Source organism: Artemia franciscana, chromosome 20 (genome assembly GCF_032884065.1).
Source record: "Artemia franciscana chromosome 20, ASM3288406v1, whole genome shotgun sequence".
In the NCBI taxonomy this organism is placed as follows: Eukaryota; Metazoa; Arthropoda; class Branchiopoda; order Anostraca; family Artemiidae; genus Artemia; species Artemia franciscana.
Window position 1 is genome coordinate 26,448,220 of NC_088882.1, and position 12,287 is coordinate 26,460,506.

A 12,287-nucleotide genomic window follows, 5' to 3' on the forward strand; every position below is an offset into this window, starting at 1 on the left:
AGAAAAAGAACTTTCTAAAGAAAAGAAAATATAGAATTTTGAAATATAACGGTTATAATGCTTATTTTTATTGTTTAACTGTTTATTGGAGATATTATCCTTACCCGAATCTACCGAAATTTTAATCTTGGGTAGAGTTCATAGCTCCCTGTGAGGTTTTTTTTTCTCAAAATACTCTTGCAATCTATCACCAAGGGTCTTATGGTCTTAAAGTATTTTTCTTTTTAATTAATAAACCCCACGTATTGTATTTATGGCCTTGTAGAAAACTAGAGCCTACCAGTTTGTGCTTCAGCTTTAAAACGCTGTATGTTTTTATTCAAAAACGGCGGTGTTGTCTGCAAGTCTTCTTGTAGCTTTTTTAGTTCCACTTTTTAACAACTGGTATTTTGTTTCTGGCATTGTAGAAAATTAAAGTATACCAGCTTATCTTAAGCTCCAGAATATCAATACTCTCTGTACATCCTTGCAATCTTTTTGGTATAACTTTGTAAAAAAAAAAAGTAAGTAAGTAAGACGGCACTAGATCCTTAAGTTCCAAACCGGCGGTGCTGATCTCCGTTTCATGACCCTTCAGCCAAGAAGTGCAATGGGGGAGGGGGGCTGGTTGCCAACCATCCTGTGCTTTCACAGACCCTTCCTGCTTACCATTCCCAGATTCCTGCAGGTACCCATTTAGAGCTGGGTCGACTCTGGCTGAGCTTACAGAGTCACACCACTGACCCCCTTCCAAAACCAAATACCTGGTCGCAACTGGGATTGAACCCGTGCCCCTAGAACAAAGGATTCTCATACCACCGCGCCAACCACTTAGCCAAGACGGTTTCTTTCAAACATCAGATACTTTATTTATAGAGCTGTAGAAAACAAGAACATGCCAGCTTACCCTAAACTCCAAAAGGGTGGCATGAATGGACGCCCTATCAGCTCAGTATATTGGCTTACAACATCACCAGGTTTCGGTCCCAAAAATATATAAAAATCAAATATGCCTCCAATTGTTCTAAATGTTATAGCAGGAGCCGGCTGAATTATAATATCTGGAACAAAATAAACTTAACTGCATTAGTGCGGCTAGGGGACAAATACACTGAATTGCCATAACCACCAAGACCATATCCAGGGGAGGGAGGGGGGTTGACCCCCCTCCAAAATGTTTGTCCGATTCGTTAAAACGTAACAAATATAAATATAAACAAATTTTGATACGTTTTTTGAGTTTTTTTAACTCCCCCCTGAAAAAAATCATGACATGGCCCTGATAACCTCCACAGCTAACAGTTCTTAGTATTTTTCCAAAGACCTTTAAATTTCAACTCGGTACTTGGGATTTTGGGAAAATCTATACATTAAACACTGTTCTCAAAAAGTATATCAAGCACATTTATTATTGTAATTATTATATTTTACGATATCATATTTACTAATTTTATAAAACTTTCTAGACCACAGTTTATTCAAACATACGAAGAATGCAAAAGTCAAGACAAAACTATAGCCTTGAATTAAAACTGAATAAATAAACTAAAGAAAATGGTCCCTAGATGCCAAGAAAACATGAAAATTTAGTTAAATCATCTTCCCTACTTCTGCACATTGGCCAGAAATAAGGACCCACCTACGACCTCATCCTAACCAGATAGACCCGCCTTCGACCTCATCCTGCCCAAATAGTTTTTCACATCACCATATTGCAGAAAATTTATTATTACTAATGCTACCCACTAGTATTTATCCTTACTAAGCCTTGCTATTAAATAGAGTTCCTCCCCCATAAATAGGATTTTTTTTCGAGTCCTTCCCTAGATTTGGAAGATGTATATAATTTAAAAAAGGTAAATAGCTTTATAAAAGCTAAGACAGACGGAAACATCCAAATATGAATCGATCAGAGAGCAATTCGGCCATGTCAATGAAACAAACAGCGAAAAGGAATCAAAAAGATAATTTATTCTTCACTTTGATTTCAATGGACCAGCATTGCAGATGTCTTGCATTTTGTTTATATTCTTACATCGTTGGGTATGTATAATATTCTTTAAAATAAATTCAACTAGATATTACTGTGTGCTTGATCGTACAAATTCAATTTTTTGAAATGAAAATTTTTAGTCATGAAGGGAACAAAACATGAACCAGAACCTATATCTGAAGACAACTAGATATAATTTAATGCGCAATACACTATTAAATTAGGTCACATAGATTTAATAACTCATAAATCATGAAAAGTTCTTATATCAAACGGTTTAAGGTGGCGCTTATGAAACAAACAATTTTTATCTTAAATTATACATTACATGAACCAAAATTCAAAAATTTGAGATTACGTTCAAAAAAACATACAAACCCGAATGATTTCACCGAATTTAAAGTCAATCTTTAAAAAGAGACATTAATATAAGATTCTAATAAAGAGAAAATATTAAACTTACGCGATATGAACTTAGCATTATATTATTTTAGTATAAAAAGAATTTTTTGTTTACACAAGCAGAAAGGCAATTCATTATACAGCTGAAAACTGTGGCTTTTAAATATGACTTACCACTTAGAACCCGCAACAAAACAGATGTTTAACTCTCCTTTCCATTTTTTAGATTTTTGAAAAATCAATAGTGTTGATTCCTCCCATAGTTTTGGCTCATTAACCTACAATAGGTCAGACTAAGATAATCATGGGTTTTTATATAAATATCATTTGTTCCTTTTTTAAACCTCAGACATTACCCGATCAAATAACTCAAATAATAAAAGAAAAAAAAAAGCTGATTGAGTTTTCCAGCACCGGATTTTTAAATTTTTATCAATCTATATTACACAGCATAAAAGGTGATGAATGAGAAATTAGATGCCCCAGATTAAGCTGGGATAATATTAGAAAGCCACACTAAAATCTTTGGGAATTTCTAGAAAGTCCCCCAAAGTAGAAGCGTTAAAGAGAAAGGAACGAAGAAGATGTATTCTCCAGTATAACAAATTCAGCTCAAGCAAAAGCAGTAGAAGCAGCAATAATCAGTGGTAAGGATTACTCATTTTCATACTGCTACAATATCAAGCTTTATTATAGCTAATTTAAAAATGGGTATTGAACCATGTAATTCTAGATTTTATAACTTCCGATTCAAGTTTTGGACTAAAATTAGGTATTAATTGAGCACGACAAGGGGACTAAGACTGAATTGCAAGAAACATTTTTTTTTACACTCATGAATGTCAGAATAGGGGGGGGGGCTGTTTAGCTCCTCAACTACTCTATAGAATATAAGTGAAATAGTACCCACTCAAAAAGATGAGAGAAGAGAGATAGGGTATAGACCTACTAAATAAATAAATAAATAATTTTATTCCTCACACCTCTCAATCCAAAATTTTCACATAACTGACACCTTATCAAAAGAAAAATGTTATGGCAGGGCGAAGAGCGGATCGACTGCGACACGATTGCCATTAAAGTCGTCCTACGTTGAAAGTCTCGAGATATGATATGTTTACGTTTAGGCTATTGGAGAAGGCTTCCAGTGATTTCATCTTTTCGACTGGGAATGGTAGTTTGTTCCAGATCCTGATGACCCTGGGTATGAACGAATAATGGTAAGAATTAGATCTTGCAATTTTCATCTTCACAGGCTCCAATTGCAGACTGTGCGATCTTGTGTTGCTTTGGGGAGTCATTTGAACAAGCTTGTCTTTTACATTCCCAAAATTCTCATGAACTATCTTGAAGAGGGTTTTTAAGTCTAAGATCGTTCTTCTTGTCTCAAGTTTATGGAGAGTGAGCCTTCTTAGAGGTTCGTCATACGGAAGGTTTCTGAATCCTTGAAGCCCTTTTAAAAACCATTTCTGGACTCGTTCTATTCAGTCAATATTTTTTTTTAGATATGGCGACCAGATAACAGTGGCGTATTCAAGCTCTGGCCTGACGTAGCTTGTGTATGCTGAGATCTTTGAGTGAATGTCAAGGTATCGTAGGGAGTGAGTGAGTAGCCAGAGAGTATTTGATGCTTTACGCACAACTAGGCATATATGCCTTTCTGGTTTGAGGTCCAAGCTCAGAATTACACCTAGGTCCTTTTCACAGGTCGATACCTTTCATTTTGTATGAGTACTTTAGATTTTGGCGGCCAAGATGGACGACAGAGCATTTTGCTACATTTGGTGAAAGTTGCCATTCTTCGAACTTCTCTGTCAGGGAGTCCAAGTCGCTTTGGATTTGTGATGATGCACTAGCTTCTCCCAAGAGCTTCGTATCGTCTGCAAACAGGCCAAAGTCGGTTTGGGAAATGGCATGTATGCAAATGCCTATGTACATGACGAACAAGACTGGGCCGAAAATACTACCTTGTGGAACGCCACTGGTTGCATCTGTCCATGTGGATAGTGTGTCTGCAACCTTGACTGCTATTTTTCTATCATTCAAGTATGCTGAGAGCCAATTTTTGAGCTGTCCCTTGATTCCATAGACTTCTAGGCAGTGGATGAGTTTTCGCAAGGATATTCGGTCGAAGGCCTTAAGTAGTGCGATTAGGATAATATCTATTGGAATCCCACGGTCCAGGACAGACTGGATGTAGTCGTGTGTCACTACTAGCTGGGAAACAGTGGAACGACTTTTACGGAAGCCAGCCATGCTGATGATCTGAGATGAGGTTGTTCAATTCGAGGTGCAACTTTAACTTTTCCACTATGACCCTTTCCATGATTTTCAGGAAAGGTGAAGTAAGGCTGATCGGCGATAATTCTCCGGGTCACTCCGTTTCCCTTTTCCTTTGAAAATAGGTGCTACATGGGATAGCTTCCAGGAAGTAGGAGACTTGCATTGCTCGAATGAGATTTGGTAAAGTATTGCCAGAGGTTCACATAGCTCGTCTCTCACTTTTTTCAGGATAAAGGACGGGATGCCATCAGGATTGAGTGCTTTTGATGATTTCATGCCCTTCATTGCTCTTAGAACACTTCCTGGCGTGAAGCCAATGTTATGGAGCTCGTTTCCTGGGTTTGAGTCTTGGAGTTGAGATAAAAAGCCATCGTCAACAGTGAACGTGCTGGCGAAGAATTCTACAAGAGAATTTACCTTATCTAGGCTAGCACTATGGACCACATGACTTCGGTCTATTAGTGTTGATAGTTTCTGTTGCTCACCTAGCTTGCGGTTGCACAGGTTGTAGAAATCGCTTTTTGGAATTCTTCCCGTTCGTAATCTCTGTTGTAGTTTCTGATAGCTTTTCTACATTTTGAGCTGAGTTTTTGAAGCTTAGCGAGTCTACTTATGCTTCCAGATGCTTTGTAATCTCTATATGACTTCTTCCGGTCCCTGATGAGCTTTCTTATGTGCTTGGGAAGGAATATCCTTTTGCCAATGTGTTTCTTGTTCCTGAACGGTGTGGTTTGAGTGACGGCTCGATGAAGTATGCCATAGAAAACTTCCAGGGCAGTTAGGCAATTGGTAGGTTGTACACAAGGTTGTCCCAATCGGTATGCTGTAGTATTATTTTGAGTTTTGTTATGTCTGTTTTACGGAAGTTTAATTTAAAAGCGGGTCCATCGTCCTTTGTACGAATTTTGAGTTGTTCAGCACGGACTTGGCAGTGGACAGCATGTTCGTGGTCGCTTGCAACGGGGTTAACGACTGTTTTTTTAACGAGCAGGTCTACCATGGGCATGTTGAATACAACTTCCAAAGTATTGGTTTGATGCATAGGTTCGAGGACACTCTGCGCTAGGTTCAACTCGCTAGCGAGGTCAAGGTAGTTGATCTTTTGAGTCCTGGCTTCTCATCCTGAAGGAATGATTTTTCCAATCCGTTTCAGGTATGTTTAGGTCTCTGCATATCACTACGGATTTAAATTTGTAACAGATCTTCTCCAGGTAGGCAGAAAATTCACGATCCGCTGTCAGTCCTTCTCATTGAATTATTAATTTAAGAGATACTTCATGAAGCTCAGATTCTACAAATCCCTTAAAATATGCTGAACAACGAAAAGTGAGGTAAAATCAATTACGAGAGACAGTTTTTTAATACATTTACCGGGAGATGGGGTTGGAAAAAAAAAGAAGAAAAAAAAGAAGAGGAAAGAAAAAATCTACCCATCGGATCACTATTTTTTAGAAACACTCCATGACTCATTCCATTGTTTTCCATAACCAAATAAAATGGATGAGACCCATAAAGGTTCATATGGTCTGCTGGGACACCATCATGGGCAAAAAGGGAGAACTGCTTCCAGTTAGTCGAATGCAAGAGAGTGTCTTGTTGTTCACCGATTCCGTACAAATATGGGGATGGAAGAAGGCTCGATATTTGAAGGAACTGGTTTGCAAAAGTGAAACCTCCAGTAGTTGTATCAAAACTAAAAAACAAAACAAAAACATAACAAAACAAAAACGTAATAAAACAACAAGAGCTAAGAGCTCATATGGCACTTGTGACGAGGCGAGAAGAGCTAAGAGCCAAGAGATCATATGGTATGAGCTCTAACAAAATTCTATGAATCAATAGATTGACTTAAAAAGGAAAATAAGAGGCTTAATGCCGGTCAGGATTTAAAATAAGAGCTCTGATTGATTACATTTGCCAATTCTATTTCAGCTCAAAAAAATTGACTTACACATATAAAAGATAAATAACTAGAGAGCTATATTAAGGTTGAGTCAAAAGTTTATCCTAAAAAAAAAATAAAACTAATTCCAGACCCCTGGATTCAAGTAAAACTCATGGCCGGGCATGGGAGGAGTGGGACCTGTATCCCCCGGTATTTTGATATTCATGCGAATTTTCCTATAACTTACCTACTTTAAACACAAAATCTGTCAAGATTTTTTCATGAAAAACTTCAAATGTGGCCAAACTGCATAGTTCTTTCGAACAAAAAAGAGAAAAAACACGTTTTTACTTATCAGAATACATGTTATAATTTTTCTCGTAAAAACGACAAGATGAAACTGTAAATGAGAACGAGAGAAACTTATGGGAAAGAGGATGGGCAAAAACTACTAAACGAAGTGTATGATTGGAAGTAGAAATCGGGACTTTCTATTAGTCGAAGCAGATGCGAATCCACAACAGTAAGATTACGAGTAGAGCATACCCAGGGCAAAAATAAGCACAGGGAATCAATAAAAAGAAATAAAGAATGAAAATCTAAATATAGCAGAGATGGTAGAGAAAGGGCAAGTGCGGCTGTGTGGGCCTCAGGCAGCTATGTGCTGTAGTATATTGTTAATATTTCCATTAGGTTAATTAAACATTTGCTCGGTTTTGTTTAGTAATTAAGAACCACATTTAATTCTATTCAACAAATAAATTGTTACTAAAAATGAGTCAAATTATACTTGCAATCTTCGAAAAATATATACGTTGAACTATACCCTCAAAAAGTACATTAAGTGTATCTATTATAATTATTTGATATTTCAAAATTGTATTTGCCAAGCCTCGGGAGCTCTTGCAAGTAATGCCGTTTGACAGTTATATTTTCAATGCGGGGCCTTTATGAATTTCAAAATAAAACCGATATTTCAACGTTTTCAACCAGATTCCTAATTTTTATTTATCTGCTCCTTTTTATTTTCTTTCATAGTCATAGGTTGCAAGCCGTTTCTTGTGGAGGAGGAGCGTGTGCAGCTGTGGATAATTTCTAAGACCCCACTGGCTAAGCATGCCCAAAAAAATGCGAAGAAGAATAAACAAGGATATTTCTAGCCAGTGAAAAAAAGAGAAAGATAAGCATACAGATATTTCACTCAAGACCTTCACTCGACCGTACTTAGTAAACAAAGATGAATAAATGGTAAAAACAAAATGTTAAATTAGAAGGGGTCTTCTCTGCACAACGTTGTCTGAAGAGATCCTTCTTTAGTTTAGTGTTTTTTTAGGTTCGTGTTGTTTGTCCTTAGGACTTTTATTCACATATTTTTTATTCTTAATTTGTTTGTTTTTTGTCAGAGGATGGTTGAGAGGACGTCTCGGCCGAAATATCTGCATATTGATTCCTCCTTTTTTCACTGACGGGAAATTTCATTATTTTTTGTTTTTAATTTGTGTACAGCTGCATTGGCATCAGGCGGCTTGGTGCTGCAAAGAGTCACTAGTAGTTGTAGTAGTAGTGCCACTGATTTGGGCAGCCTTACCTAGCGACACAACAACGATTGAAATCAGGGCTCAATTGAGTTGTATTTTAACTTATTAAAATCGAATTTTAGTAACTATGAAAGATTATTGGAATAGACCTCGATTTTATTTAAGCAGGCCTTATTTTTTTTGTATTTCAATTATTTTTTAAAAGCGAAAATATATACCTACTTAAAAGCCACCTATGTTTACTTCCATACTGAGCCAAAAAATAATCTCGATGCCTAATTTAGCTGAAGCAATACTTTTCTCATTTTTAGCTCTAATAGCTTTAACGTACTCATCCCCTATACCATACAAGGATAGAAAATTTACGAAGACTTTTTGGGAATTAATTATCAGGTATAAATGGGGTGAATAATTCATATGCTTCTGATTAAATAATCTAAGCGTGCAGATTTGGTCAACACACCTTCTCCACTTTCAATCAATGAACTATTCTTCTCTTAAAACTAAATCTACACTGTATGTTAATCTAATAAACATTATCATCCTAAGCAATTTGTTTCCAACCAAAATCAAGCTAATGCCTCTACAATTACTACATCCACTGCTATATCGCCTTTGTTGCAAAGGGATTTCATTCAAGTTTTCTAAAATCACAAGCTACTTCTTCTTTATCAAAGAATCATGCTCGTAGTTTTTAGCATCTCACCCCTAGCTTTGCAACCCCCATAGGTCAAATATTCATTTACCATAATATCAGGGCTTAAAGTCTCTTTATTTTTAAATCTATTGAGTACCTCTAGCTCCTCCTTATGAAATACATTTCTAATTAAACAATTCTCATAATTTTCTATATCATTCTCTGCAATTCTATAACAATAGCTCACAGTTTAAATACGTCCCTTTCATCTCCTCTTAGCAACTTATTATTGGAAAGCGAGGCCCTGTACCCATCTTCAAGTATAAACACTCTGAACGGACTACCGCCTCTCAAGTCTCAAAATGCCAGTATTTTATCTTGCACCATCTACAAATCCTTAGCAATTCAACTAGGCACCACTTCATATTTGCTTAATACGTACTTAATGCCTTCTCCGGTTTCCTTCCTTTCCGCTACTCTTGTGACATTTTTCCTCTTAGAAAAAACCCTTTTCTCTTCTACAAGATTAAAACTTTTCGGCTAATAGATTTAGCATCATTTCTGACTTTCCTCCCTAGGGCGTCTTAGGCTTCTTCGTACCTGTTTTCCTTAACTAAGTCTATACATCTTCTACATTATCAAAACCTGAAGTCTCCCATTACAAATCCTACGGTTCCTTCGAACATTCCTTTCCAATACTGGCTCTATATTCTTTCAGAGTCAAAGCTGGCTAAGAAGTAGTTACCACGCCTTAACTTCAGCTTCGAACCAGTCTTTGATACTGTTAGAAGGTAATCTTTACTGCTAAAATCAACAAAAGCTCTCCTACATACCCTAGTGCCCTGTATTAATAATGCCAACATTCAAGTTACAATAACATTATGTATAAGTCTAGCCATCATGCAAGCATCATATTACTACTACTACTACTAGTACTACTACTACTAATAACTCACAGCAGCACCAAGCCGCCTGAGGCCAACACAGCTACGCACGCTCCTCCTCCAACTTAATCTATTCAAGGCCTCCCTCTTTACACCCTCCCAGGAAGAGTTGATCCAACACAACATCGGTTATGAGTAGATTGCTGCACCTAAAAAGGCCAAACTCTATAGCATTGCTATTATCTATTATTACCTTCTTCTTTTTTTCTTCTTTTATTATTTTCTTCTTCTATAATTATTTTCTTTTATTATTATCTATTCTATTTTGCTATGTATTATTATTATCCCGCACCAAAGCGGCCTACGCTAGGACACTATCTATTACTATTACCATTAGTATGGCCAGGAGTGGCGTCAAAATAAAATTTTCACATTGCACTTAAAAATGCCAAACTCTATAACATTGCTATTATCTATTATTATCTTCCTTTTTTTCTTCTTTTGTTATTTTATTATTCTCTCGATTTTATAATTCTTCTATTATTGTTTTGTTCTTCTATTATTGCTTTGTTCTTCTTTTGTTATTATCTTCTTTTATTATTATCTTCTCTTATTATTATCTATTACGTTGCTATCTAATATTATTATCCCACACCATAGAGGCCTACGCTAGGATACTATCTATTACTATTTCCATTAATATGGGCAGGAGTGGCGTATAAACGGAATTTTTACACTGCACCTAAAAAGGCCAAACTCTATAACATTGCTAATATCTATTAGTATCTTTTTCTTTTTTTCTTTTTATTATTCCTTATATCTTATTATTTTTCTTTTACAATTTTTTCTCCTTTTATTTTTTTTATCATTATCTTCTTTTATTATTATCTATTATATTGCTATGTATTATTATCCCACACCAAAGCGGCCTACGCTAGGACACTATCTATTACTATTAACATTAGTATGGCCAGGAGTGACGTCAAAATGAAATTTTTACACTGCACCTAAAAACGCCAAACTCCTTGCTATTATCTGTTATTATTATCTTCTTCTATTTTCTTCTTTGTTATTTTATTATTCTCTTGATTTTATTATCCTACACCATATATGCCTACGCTAGGATACTATCTATTACTATTTCCATTAGTATGGGCAGGAATAACGTAAAAATAAAATTTTTACACTCCACCTAAAAAGGCCAAACTCGATAACATAGCTAATATCTATTATTATCTTTTTCTTTTTTTCTTCTTTTATTATTTTATTATTCTTTATATTTTATTATTCTTCTTTTATTATTTTCTTCTTTTATTATTATCTATTATATTGCTATCTATTATTATTATTCGACACCAAAGCGGCCTATGCTAGGATACTAACTATTACTATTTCTATTAGCATGGGCAGAAGTGACGCAAAAATGGAATTTTTACACTTCACCTAAAAAGACCAAACTCTATAGCTATTATCTATTATTATCTTCTTCTTTAATTATAATATATTATATTACTAACTATTATGATTATCCCATACCAAAGTGGCCTAGGCTATGATACTATCTATTACTATTTCCATCAGTGTGGGCAGGAGTGACGTAATGAAATAAAGCGCTTACATGATCTCACCCGTTGCGCGTCTTTTAACAACAAAACCCGTCTTCTTAGGGTCTATCTTGAATTCATATTCAGTGCTTAGCTCTTCAACAAAATCTTTGGGTTCTGTTACAGGCACTGGAGGTTCATACCGTCTGTTTTCTCTGTCATATATCTAAAAAGATGTGAAAAGTATTAGAGATGAAGGAACTTAGCACAAAACACCAGCTGTTTTTTGCTCTGTGAATAATAGTGAATTGTGGCGGACATAGAACACTAACCAAAGAACAAAATTGGCAAATATACTAAACCAAAACTGTAGAACCAGAAAAAAGAACTTTTCCTGTGTAATATGGACCAGTGTTAGACTTCCAGAACCGCGGTTGTGAATAAAAGTGCTGCCACCTACGAGTACGAACTAAATACAGACTTTTCGAGAAAGAACCACAGATGGCATCGCAGTCATCTAAGCGGAAGAAAGACAGTCCGATTAAAGGCCAAGACAAATGCTCAGCGTGCGCGGTAGCATTAGACCCTAACTCATCTGCCCTTGAATGTGATTCTTGTGAAAATTGGCTATGTATAAAGTGTTTGGAGATGCCCCTAGCTGAGTACAATCTTTTCACAAAGATGACAAGGCGAATTGGTTGCCAGTGGGTATGCCCAGTGTGCAAACTCAGGGCACCGCAGTCGTCCAATCAAAGTAACATTGGTAACCAAGTAAAAACCCTCCTTTCCGAGTTTGAAGATCGAATCACAAAAAAGTTTGATGATTCGTTCGACTTATTTAAGGACAGTATCACAAAAGAAATAAGCGAGGCAGTAAACCCACTCAGTGATCGGATCTCCAACATTGAAAGAGACATGGCATCTAAGTGTTCTGTTGCTGATGTCGATAGCAGAATTTCTAAACTAGTCGCGGAGGGAAAAGTTGGTACTGACCTAGAGGACCAAGTCCTAAAAGTGATGAGGCAGGATAGGGACAGACAACGCAGGAAACTGAACCTCATCGCTTACGGTGTCTCACCTACAGACGATGATACAAACTTTGTGATCCAGCACCTAGCCTCAGATTATAGTCTCCCCGGCGT

At 36.3% G+C, this 12,287-nt stretch overlaps 1 protein-coding gene across 1 annotated transcript in view; it reads right to left on the bottom strand.

The window, feature by feature from the left end:
* Positions 1–12,287, bottom strand: part of LOC136039966 (lysosomal alpha-glucosidase-like) — a gene marked incomplete at its 3' end in the record, with an annotated part of 92,772 nt that overhangs the window by 41,337 nt on the left and 39,148 nt on the right. The window contains 3 exon segments of the mRNA XM_065724002.1: positions 887–1,040; positions 6,088–6,350; positions 11,220–11,371. Of these exon segments, the coding sequence (XP_065580074.1) occupies positions 887–1,040; positions 6,088–6,350; positions 11,220–11,371 (569 nt within the window).